Below are 19511 nucleotides of genomic sequence, written 5' to 3' on the forward strand. Positions count from 1 at the left end.
CAGTTTACTCAGCTGTCACTGAGGCTTTGTCACAGGTGCAGGTGCTACTGGGAGAAGGCCAGGCATACTTTCCACCAGGGATCTCCCTCTGCTGCAGCAGGGAAGGGAGGGAGAGCAGGAGAGAAATGTTCTGGATTGGTTATTGCAGATGATGGGGTTGACACCCCATTCCCATTCAGACCCATCCAACTATTCCCATGCAGAACCATCTATCCCTCTATACCAGAGGTGGGCAAACAAAGGCCAGTGGGCCACATCCAACCCGCAGGACCCTCCTGCCAGGTCCCTGAGCTCCTGGCCTGGGAGGCTTGTCCCCAGCCCCTCCCCTGCTGTTCCCCCTCCCGCACAGCCTCAGCGTGCGCAGCGCAGTTGCAAAGCCGTGGCCTGACCTGGTGCTCTGGCAGGCGCGGCTGTAGCACCGCCAGCCACTGGTGCTCCAGGCAGCGTGGTAAGAGGGCAGGGGGCAGGGGGAGTTGGATAGAGGGCAGGGAAGTTGGAGGTGGTGGTCAGGGGTTGGGGGTGTGGATAGGGGGCGGGGTGGTCAGAGGGCGGGGAACAGGGGGGTTGGATGGGGCAGGGGTCCTGGGGGGGGCAGTCAGGAAGGAGAGAGGGGGTTGGATGGGGTGGTGGGGGGCAGTCAGGGGCAGGGGTTCCGGGGGCAGTCAGGGGACAAGGAGAAGGGGTGGTTGGATGGGGCAGGGGTTCCAGGGGGCAAGTCAGGAATGGGGGGGGGGGGGGGCTTGGATGGGGCGGCAGGGGGCAGTCAGGGGAGAGGGGTCCGGGGGTGGTCAGGAGACAGGGAGCAGGGGGTGGTGGATGGGGTAGAAGTCCCAGGAGAGGCGTTAGGGGGCGAGAAGCGGAGGTGTGGGGGGTTGGATAGGAGGCTGGGGCCTGGCCACGTCTGGCTGGTTGGGAAGACACAGCCTCCCCTAACTGTCCCTCCATACAATTTTGGAAACCCAATGTGGCCCTCAGGCCAAAAAGTTTGTCCACCCCTGCTCTATACAGACCCTTCCATCGATCCAGACCCACATATCCCTCCATCCTCACCCATCCATTCCCATACAGATCTATCTATCTATCGATCCCCACACCCCCCTCTATCTATCTATCTATCTATCTATCTATCTATCAGTTTTACTTGTTCTCTGCCCTTTGCTGTTTCTATTCCAGGACTTGGCTCTGCAATACTTGAGTTTGTGTGGGCACTTCCCCCAGACCCCACATGGGTCTTCAAGGGACTCCCTGTTCCTTTGGTAAGACCCTTTCATTGAGGTTCACATGCTGGGAGGGAATTCTTGTCCTTGCCTGATGAAATGGCCACCACTTCTTCTGGGTTTTACCAGGTCTGAAGGTGGCTGAGGACATAGTGCTGCTGATTGGTTGTCCACTTTCCAGGGATGGAGCTATGAGGGCTTGGCAACTACTGGGTTGACTGGCCTGAATCTTGGTGAGTCTGGGTGCACACCTGCAAGTGTCTCAGGTCATGCACCTGGGGCAGGTCTCACACTTTCAGATCACTGTACCAGGGAAGGGCTGCCCTGGCAAAACAGGTCAGGGATGCTTCAGAGTTCCTCCTCAGCTCCAGCACTAGCCTGGTCCTTCAGTAAGAACCCCCTTCAGCAGGGCACTTCTATGTCACGGATGAAACTTTGACCCCCGTCCTAGGCAACGGCTGGTCTTAGGCAGCCATGTCCTGTCTGTAGCACTTCCCAGTCTGACAGGTTCTCCTGCTCAATGAGGACAACGCCTTTGAGGGGAGAATGCAGCCAGATGCCAATTGCTTTGCTCTGTGTCCTGGGACGATATCAACCTTCCGATTTGTTTTCCTCCTGGGTTGCATGGGCCACAGGAGGTGAGGCTTTCACAGCCCCAGCCTGGGCTCTAGCTCAAGCTGTAGCAGCTCCTGGTTTGAGCTCTGGAGGTCCCCAGGCCAAGATGGTGGCCATCCCATTTGCTCTTCTGGTATTTCCAGTGCTCACAAGCTTCCCAAGCAGGGCACCCAAGGACTTAGAGCCTGGTTCTGGCCTGAGTAGAGGGGAGCAGCAGTAGAATCTCTCTCTGCTCCCAGTGGACCAGCGATTGCGCTCATCCATGTTCTGCACAACTGCTGAGGGAAGGAGACGGGCCCAGCCTTAGAACTGCCCCCCGGCACCAGCATCGCCGCAGCTCCACAGCAGGTAGCTGCGTGGGAGGCCTTTGGGATGTCTAGACCCGCTGTGACCAGAACCAGGAGGCTCGGCATTCCTGCTGGGGCCCTCACAGCGGTTTGCCATGGTGGGAGTGCCTGAGAAACTGGCAAGGAGGCAGGCAGGCAGCACCTTTGCGGTGCCCGCTGAAGATGGAGTGGGCCAAGCGTGCATTGATGGGTCTTTGCAGAGGGATCTCTTACTGCTGGACACACACCCAGAGTGGGGATTGCTGCCTATGAATGCCCCCAGCCGTGAGCGGGTTGGCGGCCGGAGCCCACTGTCGCGGGCTCTGCTGGCAGAGGCAGAACTGCCAGCAGGAATCAGAAGGGGGCAGATGTGCAGGCCTCAGGCTTCAGGGGGCCCTGGAAGCAGCTCAGAAGGGTGGAAATGCCCTGGCACCAGGCTCTGAAGGAAGAGAGTGATGGCTCCCAGCACAGGGGCGGCATGGGAGAAGGCACAAAGCTGAGGGGGGGTGAAGGGAAGTTGGGGGCTTGGAGGGAAGTTGAGGAAAGTTTGTCGTTCACTTCACCCTGGTTAAAACGCACCTCGCCTGCTCCTGCCCTGAGCCCCCAGGGCTGTGACTTCACCAGCTCTGCCTGGCATACCACGGGCAAAGGGAAAACTGCACCCCGAGGCTGCCCCATGCGTGACGTTATTGACATAAACTGTAACCGTATAGATCATTGTTGCAACCACTGTTATATATTTGCAGCAAATATTGTACAGAGGTTGTCATGTGAGGTGTCTATTAAAAGGTTATGATTTGTTGGTTATGATTATGCTATCTGTATGTGTGTATCATTTTTGTAGTTGAAGTTATGAATATTGGCTATGTACTTGTATCTCAATGTGTTTTAATTCTAAGTAGCCTCAGTGAAGCAATTGGTCAGCTTCTTGAGAAAGGACTATTCTCAGTAAGTGCCCAGTCAAGAAACACTTAACTGACAATGGACTTTGGGAGACACCAATCCACATCTGAGCTTTCTGGGGAATGTTCAAACTAACATGTAAGCAACGGCATCGGCCTGTAAAGAATGGAGTTATGTATGGACATGTGACTTGCCCATGTGACTCCAAATTCCATCTTGCTGTTGTGATTTTCCACAGTAAGAACAAAGGGGTGTCCTTCCACAGGGCAGAGGATATAAAAGGCCCTGGAAATCCCTCCATTTTGTCTTTAATCCTGCTTCTTACTTCTGGAGGAACCTTGCTCTGAACAAGCTCTGAACAAAGGACTGAATGACCCACCCCAGCTGTGGATGTACTCCAGAAACTTGATTTGAACCTGCAGTTTATTCCATCACTGCTACAAGCCTGAACCAAGAACTCTGCCATTACTGTATGTAATTGATTCCATTCAACCAATTCTAGCTCTCATCTATATATTTTTTCGTTTATGAAGAAACCTTTAGAATTTAGATTCTAAAGGATTGGCAACAGCATGATTTGTGGGTAAGATCTGACTGGTATATTGACCTGGGTCTGGGGCTTGGTCCTTTGGGATCGGGAGAACCTTTTTTCTTTTACTGGGGTATTGGTTTTCATCACCATTCATCCCTATAAGAAGTGGCACCGGTGGTGATGCTGGGAAACTGTAGTGTCTAAGGGAATTGTTTGTGTGACTTATGGTTAGCCAGTGAAGTGAGACCGAAGTCCTTTCTGGCTGGCTGGTTTGGTTTGCTTTAGAGGTGGAGAACCACCAGCCTGGGGCTGTGACTGCCCTGCTCTAAGCAATTTGTCCTGCATTGGTAATCTCAGTCGTGTCCCACCAAAGCCAGCATCGTTACACCATGTACCTGACACAGCCTTGCCAAGCTGGCACGAGGCCACGATTGACTTCCACCGGGGCTAAGCCATGGAGATTCTCCTGAAATGCTGCAGGGGGTGGGGATCTCCAGGGCACTTGTGGGATGTGGGCCCCACCCTGGATGCAGTGCTCATGCTATATGAGCCCCAGAGAAGCCCCAGGAATGGCAGGCCAGAGGGCAGCCAGGGATCTCTTACTGCTGGACATGTCCTGGAGATGCATGATGCTGGCCCGTCCCCACCCGCAGCTCCCCCAGACTCACCGTTCAGCCAGCGGGAGTTGTACTGGTCAGTCCTCATAGCCGTCTGCTTGCCCATGGTGCGGAAGATGGCTGCGTCTGTGCCCATGAAGTCAATGTAGACGCCAGCATAGAGCTCCTCATCTGTAGGTGGGAGGCAGAGGTCAGCAGGGACTGGGGTGTGTGGGGAAGCAGTTCCTGAAGGGGGAGCGTGTGGGGCCTGAGGACCCCCCAACCCCTCCTCATGCAGACCCTTTGTCCTGCCCCCAAGCCCTGCCCAAAGGGGGAGCTTGCGGGCGGTGGTGGTGCTGATTGGCATGGGGGGCTGGCTGATGCCCTCTCTCCGCCAGGACATCCTGGGGCCGGGGGTGGAATGCAGGACACCATCATGGGAGCCAGTGAGGAGACGGCTGGTGCCCACAACGCCCCAGGAGCTGGCAGGTCCTCGCTGCCCACGTCCACTGCGAGCAGCACACGCCATGGGACAAAGACAGGGAGTCACAACCTGCTGCTCCTGCAACACCGGGATCACCAACTTGTGCCACTCATGAGCTGCTTCAAAGGCTGTCCAGGAGAAATGCCCTTTCAGCCTAGAGTGTATGGGCTGGCGCGGGGCCCCTGGGTGTGGGGAGAAAGCCCAGGGGAGAGAGCCTGGGGCAGCCCTGAGAGCACTCCATCTCCCCTCTGGGGAGAGGGACCCCAGCTCCTTGTCAGCTCATAGACAGGTCTCCATCTCCCACATGGTGCCCGGTTGGCACTGTGGCGGGGGCACGGTCCCAGGTCTGGCTGCCATCCCCCTGCTTCACAGCTGCTCCCCAATGAACGAAGCAGTGCTGGGGCTGGTGTGTAAGGCAATACCTGTGCCTGGAGAGGATCAAAGGCAGCCGAGGCCCCGCAAGGCCTGGGGGCGGGGGCGGGTGGGATTAGCAGTAAGTGAGAACTTTGGCTAGTGCTCCTGGGGGAGCCCGGCACAGCTGTTGCCCAGACAGGCCCGGGGACGGCAGGACATCGATACCGACCCGCATTATTTCACTGCTCCGACTCGGTCTCCCACCCTTTGCAACCCCATCCCAGCCATCCCTGCCCCTCGCCACCCCAGGGGCAAAGCACCATGGACACCAGGGCTGCCATGCGCTGTGGCCTGGCACCTTCCAGGAGGGCACCAGCAGTGCCCGGGGCTGCGCCTGATCAGCTGGGGGTGGGGGTGGGGAGGGGAATAGGAAATGGGAGGTGAATGGGGAGAATAGGGACAGAAATAGGACAGGAAGTTGGGGTGGAGATGCTCCTAGCACATGGGGCTGACTCACTGTGGCCATTCCTACCCCGGGGTTGGATCTGACCTTGTTGAGGGGAGAGACGCCCTGGGGATTTTTCCATCATCTGTCGGTGGCTGTCGGAGCCTCTCCTACCCCATTTCCACCCTGTTCTACCTAGGTTCGTCCCACACCCAAAACCGTGGCATCTGGGCGCCTCTTGCCATGCCACAGCCCTCCAAGTCCTCACATTGGGCCAAAGTGCCCCGTCTGCGTGTGTCTCGACCTGCTGCCTTCCCTCCCACACACCCGGACTGGGTTTGCTGGCCCCACAGCCGCTGGGCCCTGGACTCAGATCCCTATTTGGCTTTCTTGGGGGCAGCCACCTTCAGTAGAGCTGCAGAATGCCGCCAGGCTAATGTCTCCGGGGAGGGGGGAGCAGCCCCCCAGCAGCCACCTGCCCTGCAGTCCTAAACAGCTTCTCATCACCTCTCATTTTAACGTTGGTCTCAAACCACCTAATATTTCCCTGGCATGCAACCAGCCCTGGCACTCAACTCAGATTGGTGCAGGTCCCTCCCTGGCCCACTGCTCCGCTCTAATGCGGCTGGGAGGGAGAGCAGGGGTCTGTGGGCCACCCCCACGCAGTTGTGGCTCTGGCTAGTTCAAGGGGGTGGGGGACAGCCTAGGGGAGGCACAAAATGGGAGCTCATGGGGAGAGACTTCCCCAGCCTTGAGCAATGGAGAGTCATGGTGGAGCCTTGTGTTAGGCCAGCAGCATCTGTTTCAGGTGAGTGCCATGCCAGGTTCATGCAAGGGGAACCGTGTGTGCTGGGCCCGGGAAGAGAACAGCCGGCTCCCCAGGGCTCTGCTCTCTGGCTTGTCCCAGGCAAAGCCTGGACAGGAGTTCTGGAGCTTCCTCCTCAACCTGGACCCCAGCCCATGCACTTCCTGGTTTCAGCTCCCCGTAACCTGCAACTGGCTGCTTCTCGCTGGAGTGGCAAGTTCGCATGGGTTGCAGTGCAGCGATGTCTGCGCAAGGCAGGGCTCGCCAGCAGCCGAGACCAGAGCAGGCAGCAGGCATTCTGTGGCTGTTGAGTTCCCCTGGGTGTTCCCTGGGCAGCGAGAGTGGTTGCGTGGCACCACTGGAGAGTGTGACCCAGGGTTCAATTGGTGGCAGCAGGGAGGACAGAGTAGCTCAACAAGACTGACACGTTATCTGCAGCGGCTGCATTCCCCGTGAGCCAACCAGCCAGGTCCCTCCTGGCTCCGGGCCGGAGCTTATGAATTAAAGGCCACAACTGGGTTCTGACATGCCTGGGCACCTTCCCAGTCTCCTGGTCCCTTGGGGGAGGGCTCAGGCACCTTCCTGCCCTGGCTGAGGTGGTTCTGGAGAGCAGCCGAGCTTAGATCTTTGGGCTCTGGTGCCCCCCGGGCCTTGGCTACTCCACCTTCACCCCTGCAGACATCTCCCCGCATGGAGACTAGGCAACAGCCCTGTCTGCATTTCCCCTTTGCTGCTCTGGCCCTTTCCTGGTCTTGTGCCTTGGCAATGGCTGACACCACTATACCCCTTTGCCCCTCTTGGTCTAGGTCCATCTATGGTCCTGGAATCAGTGCCGAGAACCAGCTGGGTGTCCCTCTGGAGCACCACAGGGCCCAGCCAGAGCAGCCCCGGTCCCCTTGGCCACCTTGCAGTGCTGCAGTCGCAAGAGAGAAGGACTCACTTATCAAGGCTGAGACGCTGTCCACCTTGGGGTCATAGGAACACTTCCCTTTCCCTGATTCCAGCTTCTCCGGCTCCAGGTAGAAGATATAATCCTGGAACAGAGATAGGAGGGAGCCCATTACACCCGCCCCTTCCATTTCCATAGGACAGAGGAACCCAAAGCGCTTTCATAACTCCACAGCGCTCACAAGCCTCACCTTACCCAGAAGTGAAATGCAGCCCCCTCTGGGGGGGAGCATGGCAGCTGTTAGCAGCCCACAGTCATGCTGCACATACCGAATGGTAGGCAATGAAGGAGAATGCTGGGTCCACTGGAACTGCAGAGGCAAAGTTAAGAGGCAGAAAGGAATTACCCATTGCCGAGGAGGAATCTGAGTGGGACACGGCGGTTATCACTTCTCCTCTGGGGAATTTTGTCATGGCACCAAACTCCAGCTGGGGCGCATCCCGGAGGCAACCTGGGAGCACCAGCTGAAACAGAATGTGTTGGTACGGTGGAACGGTGAGGGGCTGTTACTCCACTGCTGCTGCGAGTGCCCAGTTCCCTTCCAGCTGAGCCTAGACAAAGCTCTCAATGGCACAAGCCTCAGGTTGCTCAGCGATCGCCCCATCACAGCACCTGTCCTTCTGTCTCTACCATTAATCTCGCTGGAGTCAGTGGCTGGGCATCTGTGGTAGTGTGGCCCCCGTCTGGCCACACCTTTGTCCTGGCTTTCCATGCAGAGTAGCATTGCATGCAGGGTTATTACAGTAGTAAGAGCCACAAGCTGACAACTCTGTCATCTCGCCTAAGCAACGGCATCTCAGCCACGCTGGGGGCGCTGACCCAAAGCTAAAAGGGCCTAATCATTCATTTTTAATGGGCAATCTGCCATCCAAATATCAACCAGGCCTGGCCCTGCTTAGCGTGTGAGAGCAGAGACAGTCAGTGCCCCTGGCATGTTATTACAGCTACAGAGTGACTGATTTGCAGGAATGCTGCTGGTCATCAGTCACAAGCCTTTTGATGGCAGCCTGGGTTAGAACAAAAACAGAAGCAACCACAGCTAGGGCCCGTCTGACTGGCTGCTAGGAAATGACCTTCCAATACAAGCAGCAATGAGTTTAAAGCCTCCACAGTCATAGAATCATAGAATATCAGGGTTTGAAGGGACCTTAGGAGGTCATCTAGTCCAACCCCCTGCAGGACCAATCCCCAACTAAATCATCCCAGCCAAGGCTTTGTCAAGCCTGACCTTAAAAATGTCTAAGAAGGAGATTCCACCACCTCCCTAGGTAACGTATTCCAGTGCTTCACCACCCTCCTAGTGAAAAAGTTTTTCCTAATATCCAACCTAAACATCCCCCACTGCAACTTGAGACCATTGCTCCTTGTTCTGTCATCTGCTATCACTGAGAACAGCCTAGCTCCATCCTCTTTGAAACCCCCCTTCAGGTAGTTGAAAGCAGCTATCAAATCCCCTTTGAGCAGGGGTTTGGACTAGATGACCTCCTGAGGTCCCTTCCAACCCTGATATTCTATGATTCTACTCTTCTGCAGACTAAATAATCCCAGTTCCCCCAGCCTCTCCTCATAAGTCATGTGCTCCAGTTCCCTAATCATTTTTGTTGCCCTCTGCTGGACTCTTTCCAATTTTCCCACATCTTTCTTGTAGTGTGGGGCCCAAAACTGGACACAGTACTCCAGATGAGGCCTCACCAATGCCAAATAGAGGGGAATGATCACGTCCCTCGATCTGCTGGCAATGCTCCTACTTATACAGCCCAAAATGCCGTTAGCCTTCTTGGCAGCAAGGGCACACTGTTGACTCATATCCAGCTTTTCGTCCACTGTAACACCTAGGTCCTTTTCTTCAGAACTGCTGCCTAGCCACTAGGTCCCTAGTCTGTAGCAGTGCATGGGATTCTTCCATTCTAAGTGCAGGACTCTGCACTTGTCCTTGTTGAACCTCATCAGATGTCTTTTGGCCCAATCCTCTAATTTGTCTAGGTCCCTCTGTATCCTATCCCTACCCTCCAGCATATCTACCATTCCTCCCAGTTTAGTATCATCTGCAAACGTGCTGAGGGTGCAGTCAACGCCATCCTCCACATCATTAATGAAGATATTGAAGAAACTGGCCCCAGGACCGACCCTTGTTGCACTCCGCTTGATACCGGCTGCCAGCTAGACATGGAGCCATTGATCACTACCCATTGAGCCTGATGATCTAGCCACCTTTCTATCCACCTTACAGTCCATTCATCCAGCCCATACTTCTTTAACTTCCTGGCAAGAATACTGTGGGAGACCGTGTCAAAAGCTTTGCTAAAGTCAAGGAATCATAGAATCATAGAATATCAGGGTTGGAAGGGACCTCAGGAGGTCATCTAGTCCAACCCCCTGCTCAAAGCAGGACCAATCCCCAACTCAATCATCCCAGCCAAGGCTTTGTCAAGCCTGACCTTAAAAATATCTAAGGAAGGAGATTCCACCACCTCCCTAGGTAACGCATTCCAGTGTTTCACCACCCTCCTAGTGAAAAAGTTTTTCCTAATATCCAATCTAAACCTCCCCCACTGCAACTTGAGACCATTACTTCTTGTTCTGTCATCAGCTACCACTGAGAACATTCTAGATCCAACACGTCCACGGCTTTCCCCTCATCCACAGAGCCAGTTATCTCGGAGGCCCTGCTCCATGATTTTTCCAGGGGCTGAGGTGAGGCTGACTGTCCTGTTGTTCCCTGAATCCTCCTCCTTCCCTTTTTTAAAGATGGCACTACATTAGCCTTTTTCCAGTCATCTGGGACCTCCCACAATTGCCATGAGTTTTCAAAGATAAGGGTTAATGGCTCTGCAATCACATCCGCCAACTCCTTTAGCACTCTCGGATGCAGTGCATCCAGCCCCATGGACTTGTGCTCGTCCAGCATTTCTAAATAGTTCCGAACCACTTCTTTCTCCACAGAGGGCTGGTCACCTCCTCCCCATGCTGTGCTGCCCAGTGCAGTAGTCTGGGAGCTGACCTTGCTCGTGAAGACAGAGGCAAAAAAAAAGGAGTGGAGTACATTAGCTTTTTTCCACATCCTCTGTCACTAGGTTGCCTCTCATTCAGTAAGGGGCCCACACTTCCCTTGACTTTCTTCTTGTTGCTAACATACCTGAAGAAACCCTTCTTGTTACTCTTAACATCTCTTGCTAGCTGCAACTCCAAGTGTGATTTGGCCTTCCTGATTTCACTCCTGCATGCCTGAGCAATATTTTTATACTCCTCCCTGGTCATTTGTCCAATCTTCCACTTCTTGTAAGCTTCTTTTTTGTGTTTAAGATCAGCAAGGATTTCACTGTTAAGTCAAGCTGGTCACCTGCCATATTTACTATTCTTTCTACACATTGGGATGGTTTGTTCCTGCAACCACAAAAAGGATTCTTTAAAATACAGCCAGCTCTCCTGGACTCCTTTCCCCCTCATGTTATTCTCCCAGGGGATCCTTTCCATCAGTTCCCTGAGGGAGTCAAAGTCTGCTTTTCTGAAGTCCAGGGTCCGTATTCTGCTGCTCTCCTTTCTTCCTTGTGTCAGGATCCTGAACTCAATCATATCATGGTCACTGCCTCCCAGCTTCCCATCCACCTTCATCCTTTGCATGCGATACCACGATTATTGTCTGCTAATTAAACTCCATTGAGTAGGAAGCACAGGAAGTGGGACGGCAAGTGTCTCTATGTAAATGGGTGTTAGAAGATCAAATGGTGAGATCAGGCTACACGTCCTACCCTCACACTACATCATACCACCAGTACTGGGTGATTTCATTCCAGGAAGTTCCACTCATCAGTAGTGCAATCCAGGAAGTACTGCCCCTTAGGATGGCATTCCAGGTAGTGTGGCAATTTATTTACTTTGTACATTTGACCTTACTTGGGAAATAGTCCCTGGTTTCCCCATAAAGTAGGTCCCAAGTCAGCAAACCATCCCTGTTAAACACATGCTTAAGTGCTTTGCTGAACTCAGGTGTTGCCAACTTTAAATGCAGAACAATCCTTAATCTGGCCTGCCAATATCATGAGATTGTTTTAAAAACCATGAGATCTGAAAAAAAAACAACCTAATAATAATTGTGGGATTGTTTTTCTTAGATTTTTAGTTTCTAAGCTTTTGGGGCACACGTATGTCATGTTTTCAAGCTTTCCTCTGCAACCAGGAGGGCTAGAAACTGCCTTTGACTTTGAATGAAAGCCGAGACTCTCCTGCGATCTCTTGATGCCACCAGCCGGAGCTTTAAACAAATACTCCAGAAACTGCCGGACTCACAATCAAACTGTGAGAGTTGGCAGCAGTATTAACTTTTAACCATAAAGTTCAAGCATGTGCTTAAGTGCTTTGCTGAATGGGGCCCATATTTAATTAGGTCTGGTCTGTACTAGCGATTTCCCCTGAGTCCAGCCAGCCACCACTGTAGCTGAACCAGTGCAACTCCTAGTGTACGCAGGGCTAAGTAGCTATTTGCACGGATTGAGCCCACCCCTGCTTGCCATTTGGGTTGGCTGCTTCTGTGCCAGCTGTCGTTTCCCTTGTGTACAGCAGGGTGACATCCTCCATTCAGCCCAGGCATTAGCCAGCTTCTCCTGCAGTCTGAGTGGGTCCCCACACAGTGACGGCAGAGAAAAGCATCACAGAGAAGGGAATGTGAATGTAATACCACAGAACTGACAGGGGCGGGGCCGGGAGAGACATTTCACTCATGACTGAAACGGGCTAGATTTCAAATGGATGGCGGCCCTTTGAACTCGCTCCAAGTTCCCAGGCAATCTCCATGGCAGCCAGCCTACCACCGTGCGATCTGCTATAGCACCTTGTATTAGCCCTATACCAGCAATGGGCTTGCCTTGTTTGTCCGCCCTAGCAATGCTATCGCCACCTTATGCCCACAATAACTTTTGGTAGGGATACTCCATCTTGTACATAGGGCATGAGCCAGTTGCTGGCTACTAGAGACCTATGTGGGGAGAAGATTACCCGACTTCGACCGCTGCAGGGCTTTTACACCTTCCCCTGCAGCAGCTGGTGCCAGTGTCAGTCAGAGATGGGACACTGGGCTGGATGGACCTTGGTTCTGATCCAGCCTGGCAATGCCCATGTTCCCATGTATCTGGGCAGTCCAAGGTATCTCATCCCTGGCTAGTGATATTTTGTATGGCAGCATGGTACAAACCATCCTTGAATGAAAAGTCATACCAGCCCAACTGCCCTAAGCTAGCCTGCTTTCGTGCCACTCCAGCACTTGTGAGTAGAGAGCCATGGGTATCAGTCTCGGTGTTTCGAGGAAAAGTCATGCACCCATTCCTAGAACCTGACAAGGTGTCTTCTGCCTTTTTGTCTGAAATCCAAGAGCCAGTCCTGCTTAAAGCTGGTTGAAAAACCAGTGGAGTGAAAACCGCTGAAGCTGTTTTCATTTTGAATGGTTTGAAATTGACCCATTTTTTTCTTTCTTTGCAAATTGTTATACAATTGTTTTTTTTTTTTAAATTGAAATCCTTATCCAAATGGTCATTGCAATTTTTCATTGCCTGAAAGTTGGGAAACAAAAAATGCAATTGACACTTTGATCACCTTTCTGATAAAAAAAATATTTGCTGGAAACCAAAAATAACACTGGTGATGGTGTGTTACCAAAAGAAAAAAGGGGCATTTATGAAAAAATGCTACTTTTCAATAGAAAAACTTTCCATTGGAACATTTCAACCGTATCTAGTCCAGATGTTCCGCTTGCATCTAAGCTGTTGGTAACATAATTGCTGTTGATTGTTGGAATGTTCCGCGAATACTTGTCTAACAAGGGGATGAAAAGGAGGGTCGGTTATGGGCTTCAGAGCATGGTAACTGTTTTGGAAGTGGCCGGATTTGAAGGGCTGGAAGTGAAAGACACAGGATTCAGATAGCTAACTGCTGAGCTCATCCCTGTCTCAGAGAGTCACACAGACGAGCTCTGCTGAGCTGTGCTGAAGTTGTCTTCAAGATGGATTGGATCAGACAGAATTAATCTCCCTCCCTTGACCCCTCTTTTACCTGAGGACTTGCTCATGTCAGGTCCTTTCCGTGGAATGGGCTGAGTCAGGGCAGGAGGTGCTCTTATAACATGGAGTCATATAGGGGCATTTTCAGGGCTGGATTACCCAATAGGCAGACTAAGCATGTGATTAGGGCCCCAGCAAAGCAGGGAGCATCAAAAAAAATGAGATTTAAAAAAAAAAATTGATATTTGATATTTCAAAAAAAGCATCAAAGTAGTCATCATGGGAAAAATCAGAACTTTGTTAGACTTCCTTACACTCCACTAAACACTCTTCCCGCCGTTTTTCTGTTCTCTTTTTATTACTTATCCCCACCTAAACCGGGGGGGGGGGTCCTACTAATGGGACATTTGGACATTTGGATCATTTCAGAATGGAAATTTCTTGGGATTGTTGGAGCTTGTGGTTCAGTCTGACCCATTTTTAGCAGGCCATATCTCAAAAGATGGGAATGCTGGCAAAGGTAACCCATCATACTTACCCAAAACAATATGTGATGAACTCAGTGGTCTAATGCGTGACAAAGTGTGTTCAGCTATTGTGGATGAAATAAGTACTGCTGGGTACTTCAGTTTATCTGTCGACTCCACACCTGATCTTTCACTTATTGATCAATTGAGTATTGTACTAAGATATGTGTCTCCCACAGATGGAAAACCGGTTGAACGATTTATAACATTCCTCAATTTGAAAAGCCACACTGGTGAAGAAATGGCAAATCAAATACTGCATTATCTGTGCCAAGTTTGCAAAAGAGATTTCTCAAAGTGCAGAGGTCAATCTTACGACAACGCTGCCAACATGTCAGGGCGTTATCAAGGAATGCGGAAGAAGCTTTTAGAACAGAACAAATATGCCATATTCATACCATGTGCTGCACACTCTCTCAGTCTTGTTGGCTGCAGAGCTCTTGATTGTTGTCCGGTGGCAGTAAGTTTTTTCTCAACAGTCCAGTTACTTTATACATTTTTCTCTGCCTCAACACACCGATGGACAGTTCTTAAAACATATTTGGGCAATGCTCGCGTGTTGAAATCTCTTTCTAATACTCGCTGGGAAGCACATGCAGTGGCAACAAGTGCAATTCTGGAGTCCTACTCAAAGATTGTGGATGCATTAGAAAGTATAGATGAAGACCAATCACAAAAGGGAGAAACTATAAGAGAGGCAAAAAACATTGCAAACAAGATGCAAGAACTAGAGTTTGTATTCATGTTGACCATGTGGAATGAATTTTACAACACTTTTACCACACAAGTCAAGCTCTCCAAGAAAAAGAATTGGATTTGAAAACATGTGCAGACCTCTGTCAATCATTAGCAGACCACGTACACACGTTGAGGAATGATTTCGAAAGATTTGAAGGCATATCAAAAGATATCTTGCCTGATACTAACTACAAAGAAGCTCAGTCCCACAAGCAAATCAGGAAAAAACAAGCAAATGATACCAGTGCAACAGAAACAGCATTGAATCCTAGAGACAAATTTCGCGTATCTACTTACTACGCTATAATTGATACACTTGAAGCTCATATGAAGAGGAGAGGTGACGTGTACAAAGAAGTATCAAGTAGATTTTCTTTTCTAAATGATATGGACTTATCTGATGAACAATATTCACAAGGTTCCCAAAAGCTAGTTGACTCATACCCTGTTGACTTGAACATGAATCTCTGTGGAAAAGTACAGCAGTTCCACTGTTATATGTGCGCAAAGTTTAATGAAACAGGAAAAATGAAATTCAGTCACATTGATCTTCATGACACAATATTGAAAGATGGAATACAATGTGTATTTCCAAGTGTAGAGATCGCACTACGTATTTTTCTAACATTGATGATTACTAACTGCTCCGCAGAACGCTCTTTTTCTCAGCTGAAAAGAATAAAAAACCTTCAGAGAACAGCAATGTGTCAGGACAGACATGATTCACTTTCCCTATTGTGTATGGAAGTGGACATGCTTCGTCGAGTCTCTTTCTTTTCTTCAATCTTTTACTCTCTCAGCTTCAATGAACTTATCCAGAATTTTGCAATCAGAAAATCTAGAAAGAAGCTATTTTAATTTCAGCAAACATGTAAGTTTTTTGTGTCATTTTGAAAAATAAAATTTTATTTTACGGTATAGTTTGTTTTATTTTGAATTACATATGGAGGGGCACCATAATCTTTTCAGTGCTTGGGCCTCTAAGGTCTTAATCCGCCCTAGTTGGGATGAATGGATGGATGAAAAGCATTTAGCGCAGTGACAATGGTAATGCAAATGACTAGCTTCACTGGGAGCATGCACATCAATGTGACTGAGGTAAAACTGGGTATGTATGACCCCCACCCTGGTGTATATCCAACCATCCCAATCCAACAGCTATCACCACACCCGCACTGAATACAAACACATGGCTCCCCATCTGCATATGTCTCTAATGTGCCACAAGTACTCCTTTGCCATCTGCATATGCAGCACTATGGCACTTTCTCCTAGCATGAACGGCACCTGCAATTCAGTGGTGCAGGTGAGCTGCACTAAAGGTTACTGGAGACTGACCCAGCGCTGGGCAACTCATTTATTGTGGATAATTCTTTTTCCTTCTGAAGCAGACTTTGATCTTCCCAAATTGAGTGCCTATTTGCAATGGTGAGACCAGTCATTTGGGCCAGACACTTTCAGACAATGGCTTCAGAAAACTTCACCACCACTGTTTTCTCAAGTGCGTGATGGTCCCCTAAGCCACATGATATTTTTTCTGCTCCCTGATTGGACGACTTAAACTTTTTAAGCGAGAGACTGCGTGATGAAGAGGATCATAAAGGGCACCATCCCCCGAATATTCAAACCAAGTAAAACCTACTCGTGAATAACCAGCAGTTAAAAAAAAAAATCCCAGCTTCAAACTCATTGCCTTCTGGGGCTTGGAGCCTTTGGCCTCCATGCTTCCAAGCACATCACTGAGGGCTAGAAAATTGCCCAAAGATGCAAGCTGAGTTCCTCCCATAAACCCCTGACTCCAGGTACTGGCACTTTAAGAACCGCCCCTCCTGAAATCTTACGAGAATTGAGCCATTTGGAATCCCAAGGCCCATCGGCAAACGCTGGTTTGCAGGCTTCGCCAGGTGCTAGTGGGGAATGTGGTAACGTTGAGATATCCAGGGGGCCAGCCCAACGATAGTCTCTTGCTCATGGCCAGGCAGGCCTGGGTTCTCCCACTGGAGAGGGTTCTCCTGGCTTGGTCGTGGGTGCGCTGGGGCTGCTACAGACTGGCATAGATTAAAGCTCCGGCCAGCCCAAGAGCTCAGGGGCACAGATATGGCATCCAGCAAGCTCAGTGGCCCCCTGCCCCAGTTCCGTGCTGAGTAGAGCTTGACCAGAGGCTCCTGTTTCTTCCTCATGACGTTCTCTCTCTGCCTTGCAACTCCTCATCCTCTTGCTGGGGGGGTCCTGTCCAGGAGGGCCCTGGTGACCGCCCCCCCGAGACATTCGCCTCTCAGCCCAGGGGAAGGGCACTGAGGCTTTTCCTCCATTCTCTGACGATGGTGACCCAGGCACAGCAGCGGGCGTGTGGTGAGACATCAAAGGGAGCTCTTCCTTTCTGGCCTGAGAGGGGCTGGCGCAGAGGGGGCACCTCCCAGGGACTGCTGTCTGTCTGTCACGGGGGCTCCTGTCCCGAGCCCAGCCCAGGCTGCCCCTGGCCCAGCAGAGAGCATGCTGTTGTCCTGATGGGGATACACAGCTCCTCTCTGGCGGGGTGCAGCGATGCTGAGGGACTGGAGTTGCGGCAGGCAGGTGCCTGGAGGAGAACCATGTGCCATGGGGGGCCTCGCACAATCACATGAGGAGCCAGCTCCCACATGGGAGCCAGGGAGGAGAGCTGGACTGCAGCCAGGCTGTGGGAGGAGATACTCATGGGGGGAGAGAGAGGGGCTAAGAAGACCCAGGAATGGGGAAGCTGCCACCCCCATCCTGCCCTGGGATGGCAGAAGGAGAACATGACACCAGGCCCCACCCCAGAAGGCTGCCGTGGGAGGCGGGTGCCCAGGTCTGTATGACACCCCCACTCCCGCCCCACGGCTGCTTTAGGGAACTGTCCCCATGTCAGTGTCTCGGCCCCTTGCTGGGTGGCAGATGGTGCCTCCTGCCAGGCAGCTTTCTATGCCCCCCATGCTTTGGACCCCTCTGGAGGGTGGGGGAGGTGGCCGGTCTGAAACCTGCACAGGGACAGGCATCCACAACCCTTGGCATTGGGTCACAGCCGAGAGACGCTAGCTGAGCGTGGGCAGTTGGGGTGCTCTGAGCCCAGGAGGAGCATGTGTGTGTAAGGGGCACTGCTGGATCTCGCTGGGCCCTGCCCACCAGCTCTGTGGGGGGCTTTGGTCTCTAGGCTCTCAGCGAATAACCTCCCCAAAGCAAACTGTCCCGTGGAGAAGGTGCTGGGGCATGGGACATGCCCATGGACTGGCAGAGCCCCCTGCTGGCTGCTCCTGTGGGGGGACGTAAGGACCAGACCTGGGTTTCTGAGCTCCTGGAACATGCTCTGGAGGCAGCTGGAGTCAGGAGGGCAGAGCAGATGCCCTCGAACAGGAGCCTTGAGTGTGTCGCTCGTGGCACAGGGAAAATCAAATCTTGGAAGAAGCTGAACTTCCCCTGAGACCATGAGCTCCTGATTCCTCCCGGCACCCTGAGCTGCTTATGGCATCAGCGACGCGAACCTGGGCTAACCCCATCTCCATGCAGTGAGCCAACCTGGCCGCTAGCCCGGTGGGAAGATGATCTCGTCGAAGAGATACTGTCAGGGGCAGGGCCTCAGAGCTGTGCATCCCATTCCCTCGCCTGATCTGGCCCGTTCCCAATTAAACAACACGATCCGTCTCCAGCTGGAGCGTTGTCAACTTTCCTGCCCGGGTGGTGGGCACTGCCGTGCTTAAAGAGCCAGCTGGGGGAGTGTTTTTGTAGGTCCACCGTTCCCCCACCCCTGCGAGCGGCCGGTGTTCTGAAAGGAATCAAGAGCCTGTGGCTCCGTTCCTGGCACAGGGCCCCTGACAGTGTCCCTCCTCCCCGCAGCGTCTGGAGAAAGGCCTGGGGGAACAAGGTGTTAGTCCGAGAGGAGATGCGAGGACCAGCTGCCCTGTGCCAGGCGGTGGCACAGACAGCTCAGCCATTGCAAGGGACGTGCCCAGCTGGGGATTAGCGGTTAGGTGCATGCCATGGGGGAGGAGGGTTAGGAAGCCCAGGCATGCCCTGGGAAGGGAGCCGGCTCCTGCCCTTGGGGGGGAATCTGAGCGCGAGTCCCACCTTGCGTTCTGCTGGTGTCGGGCTGTGGGAGGAGTCGGCGGCTCGGCTTCCCCGTCCTCCCGGCTGGACACTTTGGGTCAGCGCAAAGGCCTGAGGAGAAGGAGCAGTGCAGAGAGTTAGAGCTGGCGGGGACAGAGGCCACCCAGGGGGTGGGCGGGGATGGTCACTAGGGCAGCGGGAGGGGATCATGCCCACCTGGAAGGGCAAGAAACTCCCCCTGCCCCCAGCCAGCGCGCCTGCCCCTGGTCCTAGAGTGCCCCCGTGGGCAGAGCCAGCGCTCTTGAGCCCAGGGCATTGTGAGCATGCCCAGGCTCTTGTGTGTGCCGCATGCAATTGTGCCCACCATGTGCTAGTGTGGTGGCATGCTTGTGATGGCATGTGTGGGCATGGTGTGTGCCAGCATGCGTGGCACGTGTGTGTGGCACACACTGGATGGGCCTCCTCCTGCCCCGTACTGACACTGACAGCAGATGTGGAAATTTGTGACAAGCCCCCTCCCCCAGCCCGGGGACAGAGGAAGGGACCAAGACCCTCGGTTAAACATCAGGGAATCCTGGCTCCAGCAGGGCTGGGTCCTGGCCCCGCTCTGGGACTGCGTGTGACCAAATGCCTGGCTCAGGCCTGCCACACAGTACTCATAACCGTGCCCTTTGCTCTGCCTGCCGCATCCTCGTGACACCCAGACTGAGAACCCCAGGCAGCTGAGAGGCCAGGACAGTGGCAAATGCCCTGATGTGGCCTGCGGTTTGAGGAGCCTCAGTGCTTCCCAGTCCTTACCCCACACTCAACCAGGCTTGCCCAGCGGTGCCCATGGGTGCTATACAGGAGGTGCCACCCTGGCTGATGGGCACAAGGCATATGGTTCTCTAGTCATGGTGTATCAATTTTAAATTAAAAAAAAAAAAACAACAACCCCAAACTTAAGTTTATATTCTCAGCCGGGAATAGTG

The 19511-nt window shown here is 52.5% G+C and overlaps 1 protein-coding gene across 3 annotated transcripts in view; it reads right to left on the reverse strand.

Moving 5' to 3' along the window:
- SEMA3F (semaphorin 3F) overlaps positions 1-19511 on the reverse strand; it is a 108295-nt gene that overhangs the window by 14695 nt on the left and 74089 nt on the right. For 2 of the 3 annotated variants that reach the window (XM_037904567.2, XM_043551581.1), the window contains 3 exons: positions 18562-18651; positions 7218-7311; positions 4262-4381 (listed from right to left, as the gene is read on the reverse strand). In XM_037904567.2, coding sequence (XP_037760495.1) covers positions 4262-4381; positions 7218-7311; positions 18562-18651 — 304 coding nt within the window. The remainder of the gene's footprint in view (positions 1-4261; positions 4382-7217; positions 7312-18561; positions 18652-19511) is intronic. The other variant, XM_037904568.2, reaches the window with a different exon arrangement.

This window comes from Chelonia mydas, chromosome 7, assembly GCF_015237465.2.
Source record: "Chelonia mydas isolate rCheMyd1 chromosome 7, rCheMyd1.pri.v2, whole genome shotgun sequence".
Taxonomy (NCBI): domain Eukaryota; kingdom Metazoa; phylum Chordata; order Testudines; family Cheloniidae; genus Chelonia; species Chelonia mydas.